Raw genomic sequence first — 26,737 nt, 5'->3', positions numbered from 1 at the left:
TTTGAGTGATAATTTAGCAGAAAAATCACAAGGAGCCATGAGTTCAAAATGAAGCATTACATTCCTAACTCCAACTAAGTGCTAATCACAAAGGCTGCTATAAAGTTGCCCCAAAGCAAAAGGGAGCACAGCATGCCAACTGACAGCTGTGTTCTGTGAGATCCTGGTGATACACCAGTATCTTCAATCATCATTTTCAGGAATTCTCATGGAATAAAAGGCTATTATTACCCAGAGGTCCTTCCTCCTGCCTATTGCTTTCAAGGAGAGTAACATGTGGTGACAGAATTAGAGGAAGATAAAAGTGGAATTGTGATTTTTTTTTTTAATGAGAATAGGGAAAAGAGAGTTTGGGTTTTGGCTCTTAAATAATTTGTTGAAATTAAGCCTCATCTTTGAACTGCTTTCCATTCCTCTATTTTCTTGTTTGTTTTTTTAAATTTTTCTTCCCCATGAGAAAAGCTGTTATAGAATTCTTTGGTATTTTTTGAGTTAGGAATTCCTAATTTAGGAAAAAGTACTAAATGATTAAGAAATAACAAAAAAACTCCCCAATCCTCTCTACATGTAGTTATTTGTTTTTATGGAAATTCTTCATGTTTATTTCCATTTTTTGCTTCCCATACAGTTTTTTTTCGAATGTTTGTTTGTTTCGTTCACATTTTTATTTAAATTCTGGTTGACATAGTGTATATAATATTGGTTTCAGGAGTAGAATTTAGTGATTCATCACTTACATATAACACCTAGTGCTCAACATACATGGAGTTATAGGGCCTGTGCAATGTGGAACATCAGAGAAACTGTTGGCACTGTCCCGTTTATGAACAAGCCGTGGACTCTCTAGAATCTTAGCAAAGTGACTTATAAATGTATATAAAATATAAATGACTAAATTTTTTCAGAACATGCAGAATGGCTGCAAAGAGCCTTCTGTTTAGTGACACGAAGCAAAAAATCTCTTTGCTGTCTTTTCTTTTGATACTGGCCTGCCTGCCTTATCCTGAACTGCATAACTCACTAAGATACTACGTATTTTCCATTAGCCATTCTTTCAGTCCCCCATCCAGAGTTAAGTCTGTCAGAGTAGCATTGGGGTCAGTGAACCATGAGTCTGGTTGCCTTTGTAAGGCATTTCTGTGGTAGTAAAAGCAGCAAATACCTCATAAGAATGCTGCACAATCATTCCCATAGTGTGATATGCTAATTCTTGGGAATGTTGCTAACACTGCACTTTGTTTCATATGATTGAATTTAGAACTTTCACTCAATTGGCTGAAGGCTTCAAACTGGCAGTAATAACAGTCTTTTGAGTTGTTACTTAAGTAGAGCAGTGACGGAACTCATATGGCAGGCGACAGTTGTTCACTCAAGTTAAAGAAAAAATCTCTATCAGCCACAATGGTTGAAAAACAAAAGGAAAGAAAGTAGCCCCGCTGTTCACTTTTTAATAGTATATCTTTCCTTCATATTTTAGATGAGAACAGAGCACAGTCATTAAACTAAGATAAAAATATTAATGTCATCATTGTTAAAAATCCTGAAGAACAGACCTCACACATTTATGTGATTATTTTTTTTAATGGCCATCTTGTTGTGTCCAAGTAAAATCAAGAAAATACCCCGGTGCCCCTAGAGGTCTCAGTACAGCTAGTTAGCTTTCAGTCTTGATACTCTTTTACTCATGCCTCCTACAACAAGTCTCAGAGAATTTAGTAAGAATTTAATCAGTCATAATTGGCCACATAATGTTAAAGAAAATGTAAATCCCAGGAGTCCAAATAGTCTTTGTTGATATAATTTAAGCATACAAACTCTTTGCTGTGACATGAATGGGAAGTATTACTTAGTATAGACAACTTACTGCCATTACTTCCTTTTAGCATGGAACAGAATTTTAGTCAAGATAGTAATTATAGAACTTTGAGATAGCCAGAGTTGCTACCCTTCTATTTGAACATTTGTTGAATATTTTGAAACAATAAAAGCTGCTTATTGTTCTGTTGCCTATGGTAAACAGTATGAATAAGATTTCCTTTGGGTATAATATCTGCATATATCTAGTATATTTAGGAGTATATCTTTGGCTCACTGAAATGGGTACTTTGATATATTTTTTAGAGAATATGATATTTTGGCAAATAGTCTCTTCCTTGACCAAATTCCAGCTAGCTTCTTGAGAATTCTTCAATAGAATTGATCCTAGGCAAAGAAATAACATTTTTTGAGAATTACTATATATCAGACATTGTGCTCAGCTTTTTCCATGTAATAACTCATCCTTAAAATAACTCGATGAGTAAGATACTATAATTAATCCCATTTTCCAGATGAATAAGTTGCTATTATCAATGCCATTCCAGATGAAGAAACTGGGGTGAAGTTAAATATAACTTATCCAAGAGCACACAACTGTGAAGTGATAGAGTATTTGAACAGTAGTTTTTGTCCTAACAAAGCCCACACCTGTAATCACTGTGCACTACATACGTGTGAAAAGGCATTTGCTTGACCATATTTGTTTGATGTCTCTCCTTGTTCTAGCCTCGAGTAGAGCTGTGAATCTCAGCAGTTGACACAGTCTTTGGAAAGGCAGTTAGGTGTGATGGCATTTTCCAGCTATAACCATTGAAGGAAACCCTCAGGAAGGGAATTAAAACTGCATTGTTTCCCTCTACATCTAGTTGAGGGAAGCCTGGACCTATGTGGATATTGAAGGTAACCTTCTTAAGAGTCTTGAGATCAGAAAGCAGATAGCCTTTTTATGGTTCAGAATTGTCAAAAAGTTACTAATAATCCCTGCCTCACCCCAAGTGAAAATTAAGTTCCAGGTAGAGATTTTTTTCAACTGGCAACCCTCTTCCAAACTTCTTTACTTTGACCATTCTGGCTTTCTGAGGTCTATCTTCAAGAGATTCCACCACCCTCCCTCAGTTTAGTTGTGTTTCTGTCACAAGTCAGTGATACAGTCACTGGGTAACAATTGAAGAAAGAAGATAGTAAATGCAGAAGAAATCTCATGGACTGGGACCCAAAATCTTTTCCACCCTTGAAACATTTTTCATGATAGCAGAACCTATTCATTCATGGTAGATCTTAAAACCTTCCTGTTGAGTCTACTGATGATTAATAATTGTAACAGACTAATTCCAAGGCTACTGTCTCTGTCTTATGGCACAGGGAATGATAACAGAGTAATGCTTTTAAATGGAGTTGCTATGAATTGCTGGGGTACTTGCCTGCAGTTGTGGAGATCCTCCCTGTCAAAGAGTTATCTGTGCTACTGGCAGAGGGTTCTAAGTGTACCAGCAAGCCTGTTGAGTCTTCCCGCCTTTGGCAAAGGGAATGACCTTATAGACCAGAATTAGCAACAAGAGGAGGTAGTCTTGAAAATGAGTTCCTGAAATAATTAATAGAGATATCAGTTCAAGTTGAACTGAGCAGTCAATTGTGTAATTCCTAGGCTAGTTTGCTCTGATTCTTTACAAATGCATAGTGCTGACTTTTATATGACTTGCACATATAAAACGTTCTCTTGCTGGAAGGTTGATGCAGTGCTTTTCCCCCTACCCCCAGTAGTACCATCTTAATAGAATGGCAAGGCACTCTTGATTGATCAAAAGGGGACATACTTAAGTGCTTTGAAATATATAAATATAGTTGCCAGAAAGCAGAGTGTAATATAAGTAACGTGGTAAACACTAGAGCCTAATCCTGGCCCAGTTACTAGCTGTATTACCTTTGAGCAATTCGCTTAACCTCTCTAGTTTGTTTCCTCTATAAAATGAGGGAGTTTAAGTAAACCTGTGTTTCTCCAACTCTGAACCTACCAGAGATTACTAGAGATTAATGTAGGTGTCATATATGAGATAATTTCAGACAGTTTCCTGATAAAATACTAAAACAAACATTGAATTGCATAGTCAAGAAAGTTATTTCTTTTTCAGTCCTTCTGATTATGTCAGATAGATTTTCAAATTGGTATTTTCAAATTTACAATCATTCTTTAACACTGGAAAATTGTTTGGGAGTGGAGATGGGTGGGAGCAGGTACCAGGAATCCTCCATTCCTCAACACTTTCTATAGAGGGGTAATTAATTCTATTCCTTCAAAGGGGAAAGTACTGCACTGCTTTTTTTTTCTTCTGTCTACCTCACTTACCTTCCACTTGGCAGGAAAGTAATGTGTACAGCTGGTGAGTTTAGGGAGAGAAAGAAACGTGCAAGGCATAGCCCTGTCTGGCTTCTCTCGTAGCACAGCCCATTCTCAGAGGCATGCTCTTCCTCCTCCTCAGTGTAGTAGGTCTTGGTTGACAGACTCCTCTTAGGACTGGGTAGAAACTGTTAGGAAATCCCTAAGGCCATAAATCCAAAGAACAAAACTACATTCTGTAGTTCATCCTTATTGGTAATCAAGCTGGTATTTTGATTGCCATTTTATTTTTCTCTCTGCCTCTCATCTGGTTTGAAACTCATAGGAGATGTAAGGGGAAAAGCAATTATACCCCTTTAACCTCCCTGATAATCTCTTCCTTTAATAGAAATCTGGCTAGAGCTCAAGGCGCTTCACAGGCCATAGTATTTGTATAGAATTTAATGATATGGTTTCATTTTGAGTGAAGTTATACTTTTAGTTTCCATCTATAAAATAAATTCATGTAAGTTTTAAAATGAATTTTTAAAACACTAATACAGACAATACATGGATATGGTAAAAATTTTACATAAATGACTAAAGTTTAGAAACCACTAAGCATGATCATTTCTAATCTAGGATCTGTTCCAGATTTAAATTCATTTGATTATAAATCCCAGTACAACAAAAACTGTCAGGTGGTAAACCAAGTAAAAAAAGGGACCTTCTTACCACAGCATATACTATGTTATTTTCATTTATTTAAAAATATATCATTATTAAGGAAGCTAACCTTTTTTTTCATTTATAAATACCCTTTTCTTAATATTTTACTAGGCAGTTGAGTATTGATATCTTTTTGATAACACATTTTTTGGTGATGGTATTTTATTTTTCTTCCACTGAAAGCAGTCAGTTTGGGGTGAGGTTTTTGAACTAGAAATCTTGGAGGGCAAGGACAACATTTTCACTGTATGTACCTCATACAGTGTTTGGCATATAGCAGTGTTCAATAAATATTTGGACAAATGAAGTGAATGAACAAAGAACCAACAAAAATAAACTACATTCTCTGTCTTGAAGATATAGGCATAGTTTCAATTTATTTCTGAAATCTGTCGATAGGACTAGCGGTAAGAAATTTGAGCCCTTAGGGCATTCAGTGAAAGAGCTACACAAAGTATTTAGAATAACCATGTTAGGAAGAAATCGTAGAAGGAAGGTAGCCCTATTAATTTTGCTTTTGTTTATGGTCATAGAAGAGAAGCTAGGTTTTTCCTTTCTTTCTCTCCTTTTTATAAAAAAGAAGTTTTCCCTTCCTTTTTTTCCTCTCATTATGCACTATGTCTCTTTTCATGTTCATACCACAGAAAGCACCCCAATTTCCCTTACCTTTGGGAGATTATTAGAGCTTAACTTAAAATCTGCCTCACTCTTTACCCATACACTCTTAATTCTAGTTTCTCATGTGACGAGGGTGCCCACCTCTTTCTTAACTGGTACCCTAGATGAACTGCAATGCTGGTGGTAAAATTTTGTTGCCATCTATTCATGCGACAAATGTGTTTCAAGGGCTTTGTTCTAAGAATCCTGAAATGAATTTTACATGTTAGAGAGAGAGAGAATATTAACCAGACTTTTTACATTTTTAGTTATGCCAACTAACGTTCTTATAATCATGTATTTTGAGTGATTACATTCCCAAATGATGACATTTACTATAAAACACTTGGCATATATGCAGAAAAACAGAATTTGAGGACTGTATTCCATTCTGGTGAATATATTTTAAATGCCTTCTAAGTTTATTCTCTATCAGTGCATTCTTTCTTTAATGGTCCAGTGATTAGCTGGAATTATTTTGTATGTTCAGGTTAATATTTTCTGTTACTGAAATTTTAATACAGTGCATTTTGTATTTGTAAAATTTATCTGCCTGGTATCTTTATGTCTTCTAGTTATTACTCTGTGGCTTCAATATCCAAAGATAGATATTCAGTAGATGTCTTCAATATCTAAAGTTGCTGGCTTATCCCATTTTGGGTTGTTCATGTCATGATATTATAAAATTGATAGAACAGCAGTATCATTAATGATATATAGAAGTTGGATTCTGAAACTAATCATCATCTACAAAAATTAGCATCTAATCCTACTTTAATTTTAATGTCCAGATAAACAATCAATATAGATTCTGTTATCATAAGTGAAAATATAATAGATAATTTGACCAAGAAGAAAAAAGACTTTAGAATTATCATTTTTTTTCTTTAAAAGATACAACCGCTTGGCTTATAATTATAATCTTTAGGTATCTCTAAAGTCATTGTGCTCTGTCATGAAAATAATGCAAGAGTCATTTGCTATAATGACAATCTGGAAGTTTTGAGAATACTTTATTGTCTGGTTCAAGATCATGGAATTGAGAGGCAGACCAACCTAACTGTGACATTTAGCTCTGTCACTTCTGTGCTAATACTTTGGGCAAATTACTTAACTGTCTCTGTAATACTGCTTTAGAGTTACCATGAGGATGAAAGCATCTAGAGTGAGTTCTCAAATGGTAATTGTAGGTAATTGTGGGAAAAATATACCATGGTGATGATATGTTTTAATATTCTCCCAGGTGAAGTAAAGGACAAAAATGTTCAGGTGGTTGAGCTCCCCATTGTAGACAGTCTTCATCCTCGTCCGCCATATTTACCCCTGGCTGTTCCGGAAGACCTTGCAGATCGGCTTGTACGCGTCCATGGTGATCCTGCAGTGTGGTGGGTGTCCCAGTTTGTCAAATACTTGATCCGCCCACAACCTTGGCTGGAAAAGGAAATAGAAGAGACTACCAAGAAACTTGGCTTCAAACATCCAGTTATTGGGTAAGAATCTGATTTATTCCTCGTAATGTGATATGTAGTAGCAGAGATATGTGTACTTTACAATATATTGTGAACATTATGATATAGTTTAATTTTCAGAGCCATACCCTAAAACAGATGTTCCAGAGTTCACCTTAGGTCATAGGGAGATCATTCTTCTTTGTTCACTTAGAACAGCTGAGTCACCATACTTTGTTACCCTCATTCACTTATTTATTCATTCAACAAATATATTAAACCCTTATTTCTTAAATTGGCTGTCTCTTCTGAGGAAAACAAAATTTTATTTTATTGAGAGTAGTTTGGATATTATACATAGTTCCTATCTTATCCTAACAAGACTATGAGATGAAGCTGTTACATTTATAGCTTTTCTATAGCACTTTTTGTTAGGCTTCATTAATTACCACTGATGATTATTTTGCATTTTTTTGGTGTTCTGTTTTCTGCCGTGGAAGCTATTTTGATAGTAAAAATACAATTTATAATATATGATAATGTTAAAATTGTTATTTAAAATTATCTCTTGGCCCACTTGGGAGTTATCATGTACATATGCATCCAGTCTCATGCTTATCTTCAAGGAGATGTATCAGGAAATCATAGCACCAAGAAGAATACAAAGGAACATCTTTGTGCATAAGCATGTGCTCCTAAACACATACATAAGTTATGGAAAGAGGAATTTTCCTGGGTCTTGGTGGCAGATTTCATACCATGGAAGATGTTCTTTGCCTAATGGAAAGAGTACTGGATTGAGATAGAAGTGACCTTGGTAATACTCCTGGCTTTTTTCTAATTCTGGACCAAGTTACTTAATAATGGTATTGGGCTTTGAGTTTTCCATCTGTAAAATAGGGAAGGTAATACCTGCCCTAAAAGTGATGATGTGATAAGAAGGATAAAAGGATTTTAGTTCAGTGGGAAAAATGCACTGTAAAATATTACCTTTCAGAAAGACTGATGCTAAAATAATTTCTAAAAATAGACTTGTAGGCTAGACTATGACATTCTGTAGCTTATACTATTTGTAATAAAGTCAGCTATTGATTAATATTAATACATGTGTTGATTTGTTCACTTATTTGCAGAACATTTATTAAATACCTACTACTGTGGGGGACAGAGATTAATTTTTTTAATGACTCCTTCTAGCTTATTATACTCTATTGGAAAAAGAAATGTACACAGCCTACATTATATGGGCAGAATGTGATAAATACCCTGGGAGAAGTATAAAAATTATTATGAGAAGTCAGGGAGAAATGTACTTCCATCTATATCGGGAAGGTCTTCATAGCTTCAGTGTTTGAACAGGGCCTTGAAAGATAAAAGGATAGTAACTAAATTACGAAAATACCTTAAACTACATTATGTCATTCATCCTACAAGGCAGTCCTATGAAGTGAGCAGAGAAAACCATTTCATAGGTGAGGAACCTAAAGAAAAGAAAATTTTGACCCAGGGTTCCAGAGTTAGTAAAGGCAAAACCAGGACTCAAACCATTTTACTTTGCTTGGAAGCTTTCCTGTAGTTTGGCATGCCAGAAAGCTATCCTAATTATCCACAGACCATCCATCATAGTAAGAGTTGGCCAAATACAGAAAATTGCAGTACCACAGACAATTGAGTTTTCTGGACGTTGAGGTAGTGTGCTCTAATGAAAGAGAAGGACACGGAATTCACGAATCTGGGGGTGCCATCTAACTTCTACTACTAACCGGTTACGTGACTTCGGGCAGCATACTTGAGCATTCCAGGTCTTCATTGATTGCCACTCTTTCCTCATTTGTAAGTTAGATGGTATGTAAGATTTCTACTCACAGTACTAAACAATTAGATTTTTGTGTCTACACAACATTCATTCATTTATCCATTGTATTTGGTGCTATTGGAAATAAATAAGTCACATTCCCTCCCCTGAAAGATTCAGCTTGATAATCTGATATAGATGATCCTTGAACAATGCAGTTAGGACTGCCCACCCCCATGCAGCTGAAAATCCATTTGTAACTTGACTTCTCCAAAATTTAACTACTAATAGCCTACTGTTGGCTGGAAGCCTTACCAATGACATAAACAGTCAGTTAACATATATTTTGAATGCTATGTATTATATACTATATTCTTAAAATAAAGTAAACTAGAGAAAATATGTTATTAGAAAATCATAAGGCAAAATACATTTACAGTGCTGTACTGTAAAAAATCTGTGTACAGTTCAAACACATATTGTTGAAGGGTCAACTGTAGTGAAAGTCAGGCAAGTACACAAAGGACTTGTACTTTTGTGAAGAATAGGTTGAAAAGTATGTGAGAGAAGTATGTTGTCTTTTTGTTCATTGATACGTCTTTAGAAGCATCAGTTTCCTTAAATGTCTGAAAAACTTAACATTAAATTAAAATGATTTCCAATATCTTTCACAGGGCTAATATTCTGATTCTTCCATAGAGACTCCATTATGCCCCTCTCAAAATTCTTGATCCAGAGCTAACTTCAGGAGTACTTGGAGACTTGAGAACATTTCTTAGTAGTACTCTGCTACCTCATATGCTCCTCTTCCTTTAATTCTTCCTTCCATCATTACAGCTCTTGTTTTTATTTTTAGTTTCATTTTCCTATCTCCCACCTAGCATCTTCCCTTGTGTCTTAGTCTTCATATGTATAGAAGATATTGACCCTTATTTTTAATGTTGGAGCTAAAGGAAGTACATGGTGAAATCAGTATCAGGAGTGTTTCTTCTTAGGAACTTTTCATTGAAATTCAGGGGAATTATTTATCCCTATTGAGCACAGTGAACGATTCAATTTCCTGAAGAGAGAAGCAGTGATTAAGAAGGATGTGGGAAGGAAACAATGATTGAATACATGTAAATATAAAGATATGCACATCTGGACTGTAGTCTGGAATGCAAAGGATGACCATAAAGATACCAGATTAACTGCAACTGAAAACAGACCCATGTGCCAGATTCATAATAAAAAGCTGGTTTTAGGCTTGACCTAAGGCATGCCTTTTTACTGTGACCTACAGGGAAACAAATTTACCTTTTTTCTTTTTCTCACATATGAATAGTGGTTTACTAATTTAGTGGGGAGGATGCAGGAAGGGCAAATTTAAGGAGAGTTTTAATTTATGAAAATAAACTATGACCATTATTTTTTCATTACAATTACTTTGAAAGCATTAAGGTGGGAGGAAACTACTGTGAAAGTCAACACAGGATGATGTTAATCTTTGTCTCCAATTTTAGTTTTAGGGCTTTTTTTTTTTTTTTTTACAATAGGACAGATGAGATCAATATCTACTTGTGTTTGATAGCATGAAAAACCGCAAAAGGAAATTCATTATGTGTATAACAAAAGGGGTAGGATATCTCCATGAACTTAGAATATAAGAATTCTTAAGGGGCGCCTGGGTGGCTCAGTTGGTAAAGCGTCCTGCTTCGGCTCCAGTCATGATCTCATGGTTCGTGGGTTCAGGCCCTGCGTCGGGCTGTGTGCTGTCAGCTCAGAGCCTGGAGCCTGCTTTGGATTCTGTGTCTCCCTCTCTCTCTGATCCTCCCCTGCTCTCACTGTCTCTCTCTGTCTCTCAAAAATAAATTTAAAAACATAAAAAATTTAAAAAAAGAATTCTTAAAAGGTTTGCCTGCCTTGATTGTGCTATAGGAAGAATCCTTGCAGGTCTGTGTTTTGCTTGGACAATTTTCAATTCTATAAGCTGGCAGTTACAGTAACTACACAGGGTAAAATGAAGAATAAGAAAAGTTGTTATCAAAATGCTGCCAACAATATATTTAATATTCTGTAATACAACTGTGAATCTTGGTATCATTTGTTGCCAAAAATCTTAAAAAGTTATATCCAGTTTTTTCTGTGAGGCTGGTTGGTATTTTGCTGCCTATATGGAGTATAATTCTGGAATCTTCCGTTTATTCTACTACTCTTGGATATGCTAATTACTTTCTTTATAAGATAGCATTCTTCAAAAGCTTATTTTCTAATTCTCCTTGTATTATGTTAACATGCAAATATATTTAGAATATATGTGTTTTAAATTTTTTAAATATTTTATTTTTTCTAATGGCAAAAATGAAAGAAAAATTGATTTAAAATGCCTATGATGCCACTGTAAATAGTGGTATAAAGTTGAGTAGCCTAAAAGCACCCAGTGGATCAGCAGATCAGGACATCAGCAGAGTCTGACTTTCTCCCTCTGCCCTCCAGAGTACACGTCAGACGTACAGACAAAGTAGGAACAGAAGCAGCCTTCCATCCCATCGAGGAGTACATGGTGCATGTTGAAGAACATTTTCAGCTTCTCTCTCGCAGAATGCAAGTGGATAAAAGAAGAGTCTATTTGGCCACAGACGACCCTTCTTTATTAAAGGAGGCAAAAACAAAGTAAGTTAGATGAATTAGTGATTCTAGACCAGGACTAGAATCCTTAATTCTCATGACTTGTCATTCTTTTTATTATATTACTACTGATTGTTGAAGTTTTTAATTCAAACAACTGTGTACCTGTATGACTGTTCATATAATCAGAGTGTATTTGAGGTGCCAGTAAGGTGTATATTTCATTTTTAAGCCTCTTCTCTTGCTGTGTAGGCAACTGTCATCTTGCTGTGTACTCATGTGACCTCTCTGTGTGTTTGGGAGAGCAAGCTTTTTGATGTCTCTTCCTTTGGGGGCATTAATTCTGTCATGAGGGCCCCATTCTCACGCACTTTATTTAATCCTAATCATCTCTCAAAGGCCCCATCTCCAAATATTATCATAGTTCAAACATAGGTATTCCAGGGGGACACAAACGCTAACGAACTATATAGAACTGCTAGCAATAAAACATACCAGGTGCTTGTGTTTTTGCTCTCACTATCTTCACTAGCAATTATGAGCAACTGAAACATGTAAAATATGTGTAACTTTTCAACTTACAAAAAATGTCTGAAACTTGGAAGTTATGTTAAAGAAAAGTAAAGAATCAGAAGATAAATTTCATAAGTGGAAGAATAAGAACTGCTAGTATGTATTGAGCAGTAAAACAGTAATCTGTCATTTATAGAACATGCCTGTATTTCAGGCACTGTGTTCGGTGCTGATGATTCCATGATAGGCAAGATACTGTGCTCTCAAGGAATCCCCAGTCTAGTGGGGGAACAATTACTCATACTATACAGTGTGAGTAGTGCTGCTATAGAGTTAACATAGGGGGTTAAGAAAACACATAAACATGCTGATCCTAATTGGGAATTTACCATAGGATCTGGGTAAATCTAAATTGGCCTTTACTTATTATTAATAAATAAAGGATGTAGTAAATATGTGAAAACAAGGAATGAGAGAGATGATTCTGTATTCTTAGCTTTGCTCAGACACTATTTGCTCCAGAAATTGTCCCTGAATCCCAATGTGTCCCTCTTCTCTGCATTCCTCTGACTTGGTGCTTAGCACTTGCTTACCTCTTTCTCTCTCACTGAATTATAAGCACTTTAGACAGTCCCTACCTCTAGTAGGTGCCCAGTAAATACTGAATTATGTTTATTTCGATTCCATCAGTGTGAAAACATTTTATTAGCTGTCAGTCACTTAAACTATTGGCTATTAAATTAATTTATTTATTATTTGGTCCATTTTTTATGTCACAAATAGAGGCTAGGGAGAAAAACAAACTTCAAGTCAGGACTATACTGTAGATGTTTATCCAAAGCATTGGATAATAGTTTAAATCCTATTTCTCCCTCCTAAGAATCTAAACCTGATATAAGTTGGTTTTTTTTTTTAAGGCTCCTTCTGTAGAGGCTCCTTCTCTCTCTCTCTCTCACTCACACACACACACACACACACACACACACACACAGGACCATGAAATTCATCAGTCAAGTGTGAGCCAAGTTACATACTTACAGTTAAGGATTAAATGAACATTTGGGCACAAAACACAATATAGAAATTTTCACAGATACTTTTCTAGTTTGATATCCAGAAACAGAGTAGAAATAGTTCACCAAGCTCCTTCATTTTAAAATACCAGACTGAATTTGTAGCTTGATTGAAAAAAATATTAAAATATATCTACTCTTTTACTTGCTCTTGAAGCATCACAAGCTTTTTTCCTGTTTCTCTTTTTTCCTTGACTAGCAAAATAATTCATGTTCATTAGACAGTAAGGAAGTTGGTAAGTATACAAGCAAGGGAAAAATATTACCCACAGTCCTATTACTCAGTGGCAACAGCTACTTAAATGTTGATGTATTCCCTTTAGTCATTTATTCCCTTTATACTATTTACATAGCATTTATATAGTTACCCATTTTAGTAGTTGATCATATTCTATATAATTTAAACCCCTTTCTTAATACAGCAATGGATCCATTTTCTCATTTCACTAAAAAAATAATTATCTCAAATGTCCCATTTAATGGCTACATACCTCCTGTATAGATGTGCCATTGCTTACTTGCTCATTCTTCTAATATTGGACACATAGGTTATTTCCAGTTTTTTACTCTTATAAATAATGCTACAGTGTGTTCCTAAAGTTATCCACATTATTTCCTTAAGCTAGATTTCTGGCCTTGGAAATATTTAGATAAAAGGATATGGGCATCTTACAACTTTGATCCATGTACAGCATGATATGTTTGTATTTAAGCAACAATGTTGCTAATAAAACTTGAATCTCCTTTTCGTGGTCAGCAGCGAGTAGCTGCTCTGCGTATGGTAGTTCAGGAGGCAGTTTTCCCATATTCTATTAGGAATGCCGCAGCAGCATTTTACGCAATTTTTTTACCTCTTTGGAAGTCCTTTCATTTTAATGTTCTGAATCATTTTGAAGATCTCAGGAATTTAAATGCTTATTTCTCATTATTTTACTTCTATGTTTTTCTATTCTGAATTAACTCTGTTTTAGATCTGTCAGGATTAGCTTTGATAATAAGCAAATCCTAAAACCTCTGCCACTGTTTTAGGAGACCAAAAGCATGAATAGTCTCTCATTGCAGTATAGAGTCCAGGGTCATTATGAGACTGTGCTTTAAGAGGGTAAAGAACTGAAGAATGATGATTAAATGATACATAGGATTCACACAGTCAGAGGAGAATCTATTTTCTGGGTAGCTTATCTTTTATAAAAAGTAGTCAAGATTATCTTTATATATGTGGTTTCTGTGTGAAAATGAGCAGTCAATGCTTTGTTGCTTGGTATCAGATCTCTGGTTACTCTCAGTTCAGACTGAGTTCATCCGTGAGATTTTGGCACCTGCAGTCCACTGACTGTGGCAACCATTGCCAATGTGGAGATATCTCTCTTAGGTAATTCACTGTTAGAGTGTTTAAATCACATATTCATTGGCAAAGAAGTAAGAACTATTCAAGTTGTCTATCAAATATTGTATCCTAACATGTGCAGATTGGGAACAGGGGTGAAACAGGAGAATAAACATGTCTTTAAAAATCTCCCAGAGTAAATATTTATATGTTTAGTTTGCTCTTTATCAAAAATGCTGGATGAACACTCCCAAACTTAGTTTCATTTAAATGAATAGAGGCAAGAAAAATTTACTTAATGGTTTTTGTTAAGTGTTTGGTTGCCCTGTGAAATGAAGACTCCACAATAAAGAGTGGCCAAATTTTTCACTATTTTATTGAAGTGTAATATGCTAGACACAGTTACAGGGCACTAGGAATACAAAGAGAAATAGAAGGTAATATGCTGCCCCTTATTTTCAGGAGTACCCAACTGGTGGGCAGTATATGTGTAACAAATAATTACAATGTAGTTAGATGCGTGTCCTGAAGGAGTTGTACACCAGGTACAGAGAAGTCACGGAGAGTATCTCGCTCAGCCTGGAGAGAGACTTCAGGAAAAAAAAAATGTGTTGTTAGTTTATAACTTTAACTTAATCCTTTGTGAGTGATATAAAAATAAAATTTTATAAGGTGGAAGGAGAAAAAAATATTCTTTTTATCATTGCCAATCTCTACAACCTCACAGTAAAAGAATTCCTCTGCTGACATTCTTGTGGGCAAAAGACCAGAAAGAAGCATGTTTGTGCAGAAATTTTCATGCTCATTATTGGAGATGCAAAATCTCCCTCTTCCGTTATTTACTTTGTTCCCGTTCGTTTTTTCCAAACTCCGTTCCTTCGCCAAGCAGTCTTTTGCATAGAAAGATGAGCCCTGAGGAACTTAGGTGTTCTTTTGGTTTGGTTCTAGGGAGAGGTCTTTAAATTAGGAAGGGCATTAATGTTACTGTCACTTCTCAGTAAAAAGATCACTCTTCTCTTTTCATTGAGCACCCAAACTGTGCTGACAGTTTCTATTCAAGGATAAAAGTTGTGCTGGTGTGTTTTAACAATTCCCACTTCTCTCTCCTCCAGCCTTTTCATATTTATTTGTTGCTGTTTCTGCCCCATGCCTGGGTATGCAGCTTCACAAGAATCACATTAAAAGTCTTTGGGGTTATTATCTTTTTAGAACAAATATGACATTTCCTTCGTCTCCCTGATTCAGGGCTGAGGAGGGTAAAATGTCAAAAATAATGAGGCCAGATGGATCTGAAAACTGAATACCAGTCTGAAACAGTGCTTGGAGACTTTGCCATCACAGTCATCATTAGAGGCAATGAGAAGCAGCTCCTTGGTGGCTGTGAAATGAAGAGAAATCTGAAGCAGCTGTTAGGAGATGAGGAAAAGGTCCCAGACACAGGTAGTGAGTATCATGTACTGATTTACACAGCACTGTGTGGCGTACTAGGTACTAGGTGAGGCAGAGAAAAGTATAGTCCCAACCTTTGGGGGAGACAGACATGTAAACTGACTCTTAATGATTCAGGATTTATAGATAGGAACTACTACCCTCTCAACAAATATTTATTGATCGTGTTATAGTCCAGATTCTCTTCTAGGTACTGAGAATAATACAGTGAACAAAGCAGATGAAATGCCTCTTTAAAGAGTTTACATTCCACTTAGGAATGATGGAGGTGGGAATGGATATGGGCAGTAAATAAACAGTAAACACATATTATGTCAAATGATAATAAAGGTCATGAAGAAAAGTTAATCAGGTAAAAGAGATAGAAATTGCCGAAGTCCTCACTAATAAGGCTGTACTTCAGCCGAGATCTAAAGGAAGGAAAGAATAAGACCAGCTGTATATCCACAGAAGAATGTTTAACAATCACAGCTAATATTTACTGAGCATTAGTACGTGTCTGGTGCTCCTCTCGCACTTCACATTGCTTAATGTGTTTAATTCCTACAGAATTATATAAAGCAGGTACAATTATTAGCACATTTTCATGTAAGTGCCAAAGTTTGCAACTTAACTCTGAAGATCTACCCCCTACTCTAAGAAAATGGATTCACTCTCTACTAGAGTATATTTAAACCTCTTAATTCTCAGTAGAATCATTTGAACATATGGTAGACTTTTTAAAGATACCCTGTTTTAATATTTTTAAGCACACATCCTATCTCAAGACTACCAAAATGTTGCTTAGTAGACATCTATAAAGGGTTTGCTTTTATAAATAGATTAGACTGGTTTTCCATTATTGCTGTTGGCTAATAAATAATTTCCATTATTGTTGATGAGGATAGGGGTTAGGGATGGTAAGTCTGAATGATCACAAAGTCTAAGTCAAAATTTTTAATGAAATTTAATCATGATTTTTATATTCTGAAGGAAAAGTTCAGTGACCAAATGTGAAGGCAGCTTGAAAAACCTCATAGAGGTCACTCATTACAAAGAAAATAAGGAACCTTCAACTCCTATGAATTGAGAAGGGTCATTTTGATACATGTCCGTGTATATTATATAATGAGCCAATAACATGTAACATACTCACGAATGTTTTCTGTCCCACTGATGGATTCAAAGATGCTTCATCAACTACTCTATTAAACCCCATAATTAAAGCGCTTCTCATTTTTAGAAAAAGGAACTTTGGTCAAAGGAGTAGGTCTGCCTTCTGCTGATAAGATACTACATCCTGATAGAATACTGTGATTTCAGTGACTGTGTAAAAATTTATTTCTTTTTTACAGGTACCCTACTTACGAATTTATTAGTGATAACTCTATCTCTTGGTCAGCTGGACTACACAATCGCTACACAGAAAATTCGCTTCGGGGTGTGATCCTGGATATACACTTTCTCTCCCAGGCCGACTTCCTAGTGTGTACTTTTTCATCCCAGGTAAGAGATCGTATGGCATTTTTAAATGGTCAGTATTTTTGGCCATATTGAGTTCAGAAGTTCTTGGGTTTGTGTATGTGTATATGTTTAGTTTCTAGATGCAATTTGGGAATGATTCCTTTTGTGAAAGAATGGGAAGATTCCATCCCCTTTCCCTGCAAAAAAAATAGCTCTTCAAGTGCACTGAGTATTTAGTTGCTTGCCAGCAATGGTTGAATACATCACTGACGCCGCTACCGGAGTTGTTTAAAGCACTTGGCATGTTCACAGCATTTAACTGAAATAGCAAGTAAGTAAGCTTACTTAATACTCTCTGATTTTGCATACCGTCAGTATGCAGCCAGAATCCATCCACTTCTACACATCGATGCACTGATACTGAGAGGCTGAAATGCCAAGCATTGTGACTCACTCAATTGCTTTATAGAAAATAAAGAGTAAATGTAATTTTTTTCAAGTCCTATTACATTTCTACCATGCAAGAAACTATACATTAAATTTACGCAATACCATATTATAATCATTCTTTGAGTTTAATTGTTGCAGATAATTATATGGTATGGGCTTGGTGTATTTGTTTTTATGAGTGGCCCAATCAGCCTTGTATACACAGTGGAATATCAGCATAGAAATATTTATCATTGGTGTTATTCTGCTCTCTCATTTATGTGCATATTACTGGTTAGTTCATTCAACAAGCTGTTAAATGACTATTTGGGCTCAGAATTATATTAGGTGCAGAGGGGATTTCCAGGGAGATTGAATATATAGATCTTACCCTGGTCTAGAATCTAGTGAGCAAAATACTCATATGAAGTAATTGGAGAATAATTACCAAGAAATGTAGATCATATAAGATAAATGTATGCCTAAAAGCTTAAAAGAACCAGAGAATAGGAAATGTGAAAAGGAAGGTCGCACCATTTCATTGGAATATACTTCAGAGAATATAAAGAAATGGACAGATTTTTAAAATTTTGTGACAATGCACATTGTCACAATGGGGCAATGATATGATTGTTGGAAAGATACCTGTCTCAGCAAAGGCTATGAATTCCTTCAGTATGGAATAAGAATACAACTGACCCAGGGACAGCTACCCAGAACAGAAATCACATAGCAGCAGACCTCATCAGAACAGAAAAGTTCCTTGGCCTTCAAGTTCCCATGAAGGCATCCACTGCTGATGGTTTTTCCTAACTGGAATGAGGATCCTGTCTTTGAGAAGCTCCCTTTTCTATTCTCGTGGGAGGCAGAAGGGAGGAATTACAATTACTTGGTCTCTCTCAACTGTTACTGAGAATCTGGCTATGTGCCCACCTGATCAACAGGTGAAAATGACTAGTAACAACCTCTACACACACTTTTGAATGCTTATTGTTTTGAATGAGTGTACCAAGGGTCATTTTTCCCAAATATAGCACCTCCTCTGTAGGCCTAGATTTTAGGCCTATCTATAAAGTCCAGAGTTTCTCAGCCTAGGTGCTATTAGCATCATAGGCAGGTACTTTGTTGTGAGGTGCTATCCTGTGCATTGTAATATACTGAGCAGCATCCCTGGCCAGTTCAAGTTGTGACAACTAAAAATATCTTCAAATATTGCCAAATATCCCACAGCAGTGGGGAAGACAAAATTGCCTTTGTTGAGAATCACAGCTCTTGTTTAGAAAGCTTGAAAATGAAATAAATATATACATGTGTAAACATTGAGCAGCCTTACATGTAGACAGGCACGGAGACTTACAGGGATATGCTCTATTTTGCTTTCCTTCTTCCAGCTCTTAATAATACCATTAGGCTCATTCTGGAAAGAAAATCCTTTTATTTTTTTTCTCTTCAAGGATCTGTTATAGAATTTTTGATTCATAAAACCTCATGATTCTAACTTTGACCCAGAAATCAGGACCTCGCTTACTTGATGATAGTGGAAATCTGTCCAAGCCTGAGAGGTGTATTGTTCATACTACTTTGTTCTGTTTTGTGCATAACATCAACTTCAGTGTGTTCTCCAGACCTCAGATTCAGAGAAGTTGTTCACATGAAGAAAGAGTGGAGTTCAGAGGACTTTTTCTCTCCAAAGAAATGAGATTTGTGCATATATTATATTGTTTCTAAAAACTCTGGACAAGTCAAACAAAGTACATCCAAAATAACTTTTATTCATTTGAACCAAAGCAAAATTCAAACTAATATCTTGTATCCCAAAATAGACTCAAGTACCTCAGAAGTTTTTATGTTAGGGTTCAGAATAAAAGTTTAACAGTAAAAATATATAAACAGTAGCAGTTTGCTAAACATGATCACTGCCATTATCACATACCTTTCTTGAAGACTATCAGCTGTAGCATTTGAGATTGTGGAATAATCCACATTCACTTATAAATCTTTGGGCTTGTGCTCCAACATTTTTTGCAAATATTTTTAGGAAAAAAATGGGTTTGTATGGTTCAGTATTACAGTGAATGAAATTGGTTGCTTGATTGTAGAAGTTCTCTTGTCATAAACCAAAATTGGAATTGTTTGAAATTGCCCCAGAAATGTCTCATCATAATTGCCAATGGAGTGTGAGAAAAAACCACTGATAGCATCAAAATGCCAAGCAATTGACTTCTAGGCAGAGAACAAGATTGAGGCAACATGGATTCTGGAATCAGTCTGGGTTTAAATATAACGTTGACTACTTAGTATCTGGGTGGCATTTAAACAAATTACTTAGCCTATCACTAACCTATTTTTCCTTGCCTGTAAAACAGTAGTAGCACCTACTATATAGAGTTTTTGTTATGATTAAAAGTTATAAGTAAAGCACGAGAAGTACTTAGTGATATGTTAAATACAATATCAGCATCTATTGTTATTTATATAGGGAAACGTATAGGAATACCTTTGCCTGTTAGAGAGACTCTATGGTATTTATTTTAGCAACATTTTTTTCACATGGCCCCATTTCAGACCATAACTCTCATGTTTAAGGAGGAGCAAGAAACATGATAGTCAAGGACTCTATTACTTCTCCTTGTGCTCATGGGTAATGCATAGGTCCCACCAAATAGTCATTTCCATTGAGTGTGTATAACAGTTCTTCATTAAGAAGAGTAGCCAGTAACATTCAGCATTTTAATTTCTCTGTGCCAACATACCACCTCAACTCTGTTTTACTTAGCTTACTGAAAGAGAATATCACCATATAATATACATTTTCAGAAACAAAGCCTCTTCATTTCCAAAGGGTAAATGATAAGTAATATTATTTGCTTTAGCAAATACAAGTAATATTATATATTTGTTGACCTTAGGGAAATTAACCTGCAGACACCCCTATATATGTATGCCATAGGCATACTAGAAAATGGGAGAAGACTAAAATGTTAACATCCAAAATGGTGACAAAGAATAAAACATTGAGAATCAAATCTCAGCCCAGAATAAAATATGAACAACCAACTCTCAAACTTTCCTTGATATTCCAAGAAGTTACTAGGAAGTGACAACTTTAATAACCTGTGAGGAATATTACAGCATAAGAGAATAGTGAGAAAGAGTTTATCTGTTGACCATGAGTAAATGATACTAGAAGAATGAAATGTCATGCCAGAAGGGAAAATGCAGGACTCAATTGGTGTTTGAGAAACTATCACATCAGGTGTGAACATCATGGCACCTCAGTCAGTATTGCTTACAAGGCTTTGGACCCATCCCCCTCCGTCTCAGGGCTTCTAATCTTTCTCAGTTTTATATTCATAAATGAGATCTGGGAATTTTCTCTCCTTAAGTGAAGTTTTTTTAAGCCAATAATATGACTCTATGCTCTAATTTTGTTACTGTTGTTGCTCTTAGTTTTCTGAATCCCTTCACCAGAGCTGTTTCTCAAAACCAAGTTTGTCCTAAAAGCCTCATAAATTGAAGAGAACAGCCCTCAGGATTTAATCTGAAAATTAGAGGCAATATTAACATTTTCCAAGAACATCAAGTAAGTTTTGAAAACTGTGTAATCACATTCCAAACTATTCTACCAAATACTCTAATCTTGTTTTGTGTTACAGGAAGTTGCCTATACTCAAAGCATCTACTTTGTCACTTATTTTCCCATTTAATAAAACTATTTTAAATATGAAGCAAAGAAATTGCAGTGGGTGAAATAACAGCCGTTATTATTTATCAGATTTTTGAATCTGTTTTTATTACTCTGGAATCAGATTTACAGACATTGTTGTAGATGCTCACTTTAAAGTAGGCTTTGGGTAAACAGCATTGTTTAAGAAGCAGTCAACATTGTTCAGTAGTTCCAACCATTCAGATCACCGTAGGACAAAATTACTTTTTTTTTTTCCCCTATGACACTTCCCTTTTTCATACTTAATACAACATGTTCACGGCACTCTTTTGTCTGATTCCAAATCCGCATATAACACAACAGGCCCCACTACACTTCAAATCAGATGTTGGAAAGCCCAAAGGGAAAAACAATATTCTACATTCATTTCATTCTAGACAGATGACTCTGGCATTGAGGTATGGCCTCTGAAACAACAGTGGATACTGTTCTCTCATCGAATAGCAGAACAAAATAGTTTATAGGAAAAGTGCAGAGATCCTCCCAGCCCCATCCATTTTGACAACGAAACAAGATCCCATCTGCTCTGAGAAGGCTTTGGAGGCTCATATAAACTCAGCTGGCTACTCCTCAGGGATAAAATTCAGGTTAATGGGCCTTCCTCACCTTATTTATTTGTTTTAATACAGTTGTATCTGTGTTTTGTTCTTTGACAGCAATTTTACTCTGACCCATTACTGTGTGCTTAGTGGTGTTCTAAATGATATACTGACAGGTAATAAATGAGATGAAACGTACTACATATGGCCAGCCACGGCTTTGCCAGCCAGTGGGTTTGCACCGGTCATACTACCTGTCTAGTATCAAACTGAGTATTGATATCAACTGAAAGCCTTCATTTACCTGCCACCCAGTTTGGATTGGTAAAGCCTAGAGAGGAAGTCTCGGGTAATTAAATGCAGACAGCAGCACTATAGTCCTCTTTCTAGCCCTTTGCAGTAAATTTCCCCTGGGCTAAAATAGAGAAATTTTTTTAACTACCAAAAATGTTATATGGGATCTTAGAGATTAAATATCACTCGTGGACTTACATCTTCACTGCTAGGCTAGTATTATGCATGAAGCAATATTCATTCAACAGGTGTTTCTGAGCTCCTACTACGTGGTGGGCACAGTACTAGGTCCTTATCCTAAGACAATTTAGTGTATGGCTGAGAGCCAAAAAGGATTGTGATTGTAGCTCTACCATTTACCAACTCTTTCCCCCCTACCCTTTTGTTTGTTTGAAATTTACTTAATATTTATGGGGCTTGTTTCTTCAGCTGTAAAATATGGATAATCACAGCCACCAACTCATAGGATTCCCATTATTATGAGAAGAATAAAGGGCCCCATATTGGCCTACCTCAGTGTCCGAAATTTCTACCATTCATTTTTCTTTGTTTGAAGAAAATATATATTATCCATAGGCTAACAGAACAACTATGGCTATCAAAATATATACTTAGTATTAGGATTATCCCCTGAAAGAAGGCAGATCCCTAAGGGTATAGGACTGAAAGCAGTGTCTTTATGAGAATGAGACACTTAAGAGTGGAGAGGAAGAACTACATCAGGGTTTGTTGCCATGCTGGATATTGTGGTCCTCCCAAGGGCAATGCAAATGCAAGCTCCTGCATTCCTGGCTAGATATAATTGAAGAGTGAGTGAAGGGGTCCTGGGGGGGTGGGGAACAACTGTCAAGTTTGCCCAAGTCTTGCCTTGGCCTTATGTTTTACAATTCTGGTGTTACAATCCAAACATGGAGAATAGGATCTACAAGAGAACGTATGCTGAGGAGTTTACAAGCATACACAAACTGCATGGGTTCCAAACTGAAATCTGCTACTTAATAATAGTGTGACCTTGGGGAAATTCCTTAAACTGAACTCTGACACCTCTAAAATGAGCACGACAGAATTGTATGGAGCTACTGAGAGGGTTAAATTAAATAATACCTAAAAACAATGTCTGACAGCAAAAACTCAGAAAATATTAGTCTCTATTATTGTTACTATACTTTGCTATTATCAGAGCTGCTTTATTTTAATTAGTTTTTTCCTTTCCAGAGTCTCCACTTGATTTTGCTTGCCCTGTGTGGGCCTTTGGCTGATTTTGGAGTTCTCATTACAGATCTTTTTTACCCTCATTTTATTACAGTCTCATTATTCTACTGGTGATCTCAATTGTACCACGACCTCCCCAATATAAAATTAGTTTGTTGATGGAGTAGCAAACTTGCAAGCAAAATCATTGTCTTGCTTCTATGACTAGACAATGACAAACTATGACTAGACTAGACTATGACAAATTCTAGTGCTAGAATTTGGGCAAGTCACTGATTCTTCCTGTATTTTAGTCCATATTTGCAAAATCTTAAATATTGTCTAAACTTAGTTTCATTTGCAAATTACATATAGCATTTGAAAAGCATTCCTCAAATTCCTGGAATTCAGATTCTTTAAGAAGTTAAGTTAATGCTTAACCTAATCAGTTTTCCTTTGCTCATAACAGTTAAGGATGAGTGTCTCCATTCAGTTTTTGATCTCATAAATACCAGAGTTTTAAGGGACTGTAGGGTAATCCTAAATTGTTCCACTGAACAGGTTACTGTTAGTAGTATCATTTTAAATAAATGTAAAAGTATTGGTATAGAGACAATAAAGCTTCATTAACTGAGACAACCACAACTGGAGATTTAGGAAAATTTGACTGGAGCTCTCTGTTCACAGTATATAATGGAAGAATTTTCTAAGCAAAATGATAGTATTCTCTCTTCTGTCTTCACCTATTCTTAGAGAAGTTCCTGAAACCCGTTTACTTTATAATGAATATACTTATTAATTGCTTAAAATGCTATACTCCCATGAAAATAGTTATAGTTTAACTTTATCACCAAGCATCAGGCTCAATATATGAAGCTCAGATTGTGGAATTTCAGCAGGCATCCAGTGGGCATGGTAGGTATTCTCTGGACAGAGGAATCTTTTAAGTAGCCTTAAATGCATCAAGTAAATACATCTTCACCAAAGGTTAGTCCATCTTATTTCAGTCCTAGAATGCCTATATCTACTCAGGACACTTAAAACTCTAGAACAGAAATGGCAGATATGTTTTAGCTCACTTGCCAGTAATTGTCACTTCTCCATAATTACATGAACTTCTGTTGAGAAGAATTCTGAGATCAAGTTCAACCTGGCAGAGAAGAGTGTGCATTTGATTGAGACTGAAGGGAAGGGAGCAGCAGCATTTGTGTGAAGTATTTATAATTCTAATCCTCAAATTTAAATTCTTCAAGGACACAAACTTTGTCTTACTCATTTTTCTATTACCAGTGCCCAACACAAGGTGTACTGTGAAGCTCTTAATAAGTGTTGATTAAAACTAATTCATTCATCTTCTTAAAGTACTTTGCATTTTATATTTTTCTTCTCCCAAAGCCCTTAGTTGTTGTAATCTTTTATGTTTAAAAAGATACACAGAATTGAAGAATGATTTGTACCATATCTGAGAGCAAATGGACTGAAAACCTGTGACTCGAATCTACCTCTTCTCATCCCCCCAGTCCTAGTCCTGTTCTAGTCCTAGTCTGTTCAGTCAAGGGCCTTCAGTTTGCTATGAAGGAGATCTTATGTATACTAACACATTTTTGTTTTCATTCTTTCCCAAGGTCTGTCGAGTTGCTTATGAAATCATGCAAACACTTCATCCTGATGCTTCTGCAAACTTCCATTCTTTGGATGACATCTACTATTTTGGGGGCCAAAATGCCCACAACCAGGTTGCCATTTATCCTCACCAACCTCGAACTGTAGATGAAATCCCCATGGAACCTGGAGATATCATTGGTGTGGCTGGAAATCATTGGGATGGCTATTCTAAAGGTGTCAACAGGAAACTGGGAAGGACGGGCCTATATCCCTCCTACAAAGTACGAGAGAAGATAGAAACGGTCAAGTACCCCACATATCCTGAGGCTGACAAGTAAAGCTTAGATGGAAGAGAAGGACAACTAAACTCACAACCATTTGAGCCAAACAGTAGATGAAGAAGGCCCTGACCTTACAATACATGGTGAAACAAGGAGATACCTTCAAGCACCAGGAGCAATTGGGAACTTACAGATACTCCATTGGTGGAATTACTCTTTAACAAGGGCTACAATGCCCTTAAACTCATGCACAGTCCAATAATGTACTCACATATAACATACAAACAGATTGTTTTCTATTTTGCCCTTCAAGATTATGTCCCCATGAAACAAACACTGCCACATTGTGTAATTTAAGTGACACAGACATTTTGTGTAAGACTTCAAACATGGTGCCTATATCAGAAAGACCTTTGTGACCTAATGAGAAGACCCCAAATAGCTCCCTACTGCGGGGAGGTTGATTCTTTGCCAGTGGTGCTACTGTAACCACTGAATTCACTCCAATCAGCAGATTCAGAATGAGAATGGATGTTTTTGTCTGGATTTTTTTTTTTTTTTTTTTAGTAATTGCATCAATTCGCCCACCTCATCATTAATAAGTGAAGGATAAATCAGAAAATAAAATATTCACACTCCATTAGGAACTTTTGTAAAACAATGCCATGAACAGACCTTTAGTACTCAATGTTTCTGGACATTCTCTTTGATAACAAAAAAATAAATTTTAAAAAGAGGAATTTTGTAATGTTTCTAGAATTTTACCTCATTGGATGATGTGGTCAACTTTTAGTATGATAAAAGAGGAGTTTTATAGATTTTCTGCTTAGTTCTTTTTTTCTGTTTCTCATTGAGTGACTACTCAGGTCTTAGGTCAAAGAGTCATTAGCCCATTTTAACACTGAAAACTGAATTTAGTTGGTATGCATTTCAAAATTACTAAGAATACTCCTTGAGAGCTTTTATTTTCTTATTTTTGGCATTATTTATTTGTTTTAATTGAATTAAATACACTTCTTGCCCCAGAGGAACTGTGCCCACCATTTCCAAAACAAACAGTTTTAGCCCTGTTGATAACCTTTTTTATTATGGCTTATTGTCTCTCTTTGTGAGTTGAGTCCTGTTATTTTATCCAGGAACCAATCTGTGCCCTTTCCTATCATGTTCTGCTTTTGAGAGTACCAGGAACCTTCAGGGTTGGGAAACTGTCTCTGTTTCTGAAGTACATATCTCACAGCATGTAGAATTCTCCAAACAAAGGAGAGAGGAATCAGTGTGAGACCCAAAATGGATTTGGGATTATCCTTTCCATAGACTTCATTTAGTAATTCCATGAGAGAATCACTTCAGAAGACAAGACTTTGATGCCCTCTATGCTTTCTCTCTGAACATCACTTTTCTCCTTATAGAATCATTTCCTATTATCTGCAGCCTGCCTTCTTTAGATGTATGGCAAGAATATTTCATAGCATGTGTTCTAACTTCTAAAAGAAGAGTT

The 26,737-nt window shown here is 36.0% G+C and overlaps 1 protein-coding gene across 9 annotated transcripts in view; it reads left to right on the top strand.

The window, feature by feature from the left end:
• Nucleotides 1-26,055, top strand: part of FUT8 (fucosyltransferase 8) — a 291,085-nt gene extending 265,030 nt beyond the window's left edge. For all 9 annotated transcript variants that reach the window (XM_029950670.1, XM_029950669.1, XM_029950671.1 and 6 more), the window contains 4 exons: nt 6,762-7,008; nt 11,237-11,413; nt 17,065-17,215; nt 24,979-26,055. In XM_029950670.1, the coding sequence (XP_029806530.1) occupies nt 6,762-7,008; nt 11,237-11,413; nt 17,065-17,215; nt 24,979-25,296 (893 nt within the window). In that variant the 3' untranslated portion in view covers nt 25,297-26,055. The remainder of the gene's footprint in view (nt 1-6,761; nt 7,009-11,236; nt 11,414-17,064; nt 17,216-24,978) is intronic.
• Nucleotides 26,056-26,737: the final 682 nt, after the last annotated feature.

Source organism: Suricata suricatta, chromosome 9 (assembly GCF_006229205.1).
Source record: "Suricata suricatta isolate VVHF042 chromosome 9, meerkat_22Aug2017_6uvM2_HiC, whole genome shotgun sequence".
Lineage (NCBI taxonomy): Eukaryota > Metazoa > Chordata > Mammalia > Carnivora > Herpestidae > Suricata > Suricata suricatta.
The sequence above is the reverse complement of the archived record's forward strand: the minus strand, read 5'-3'. Positions and strand labels throughout refer to the sequence as shown.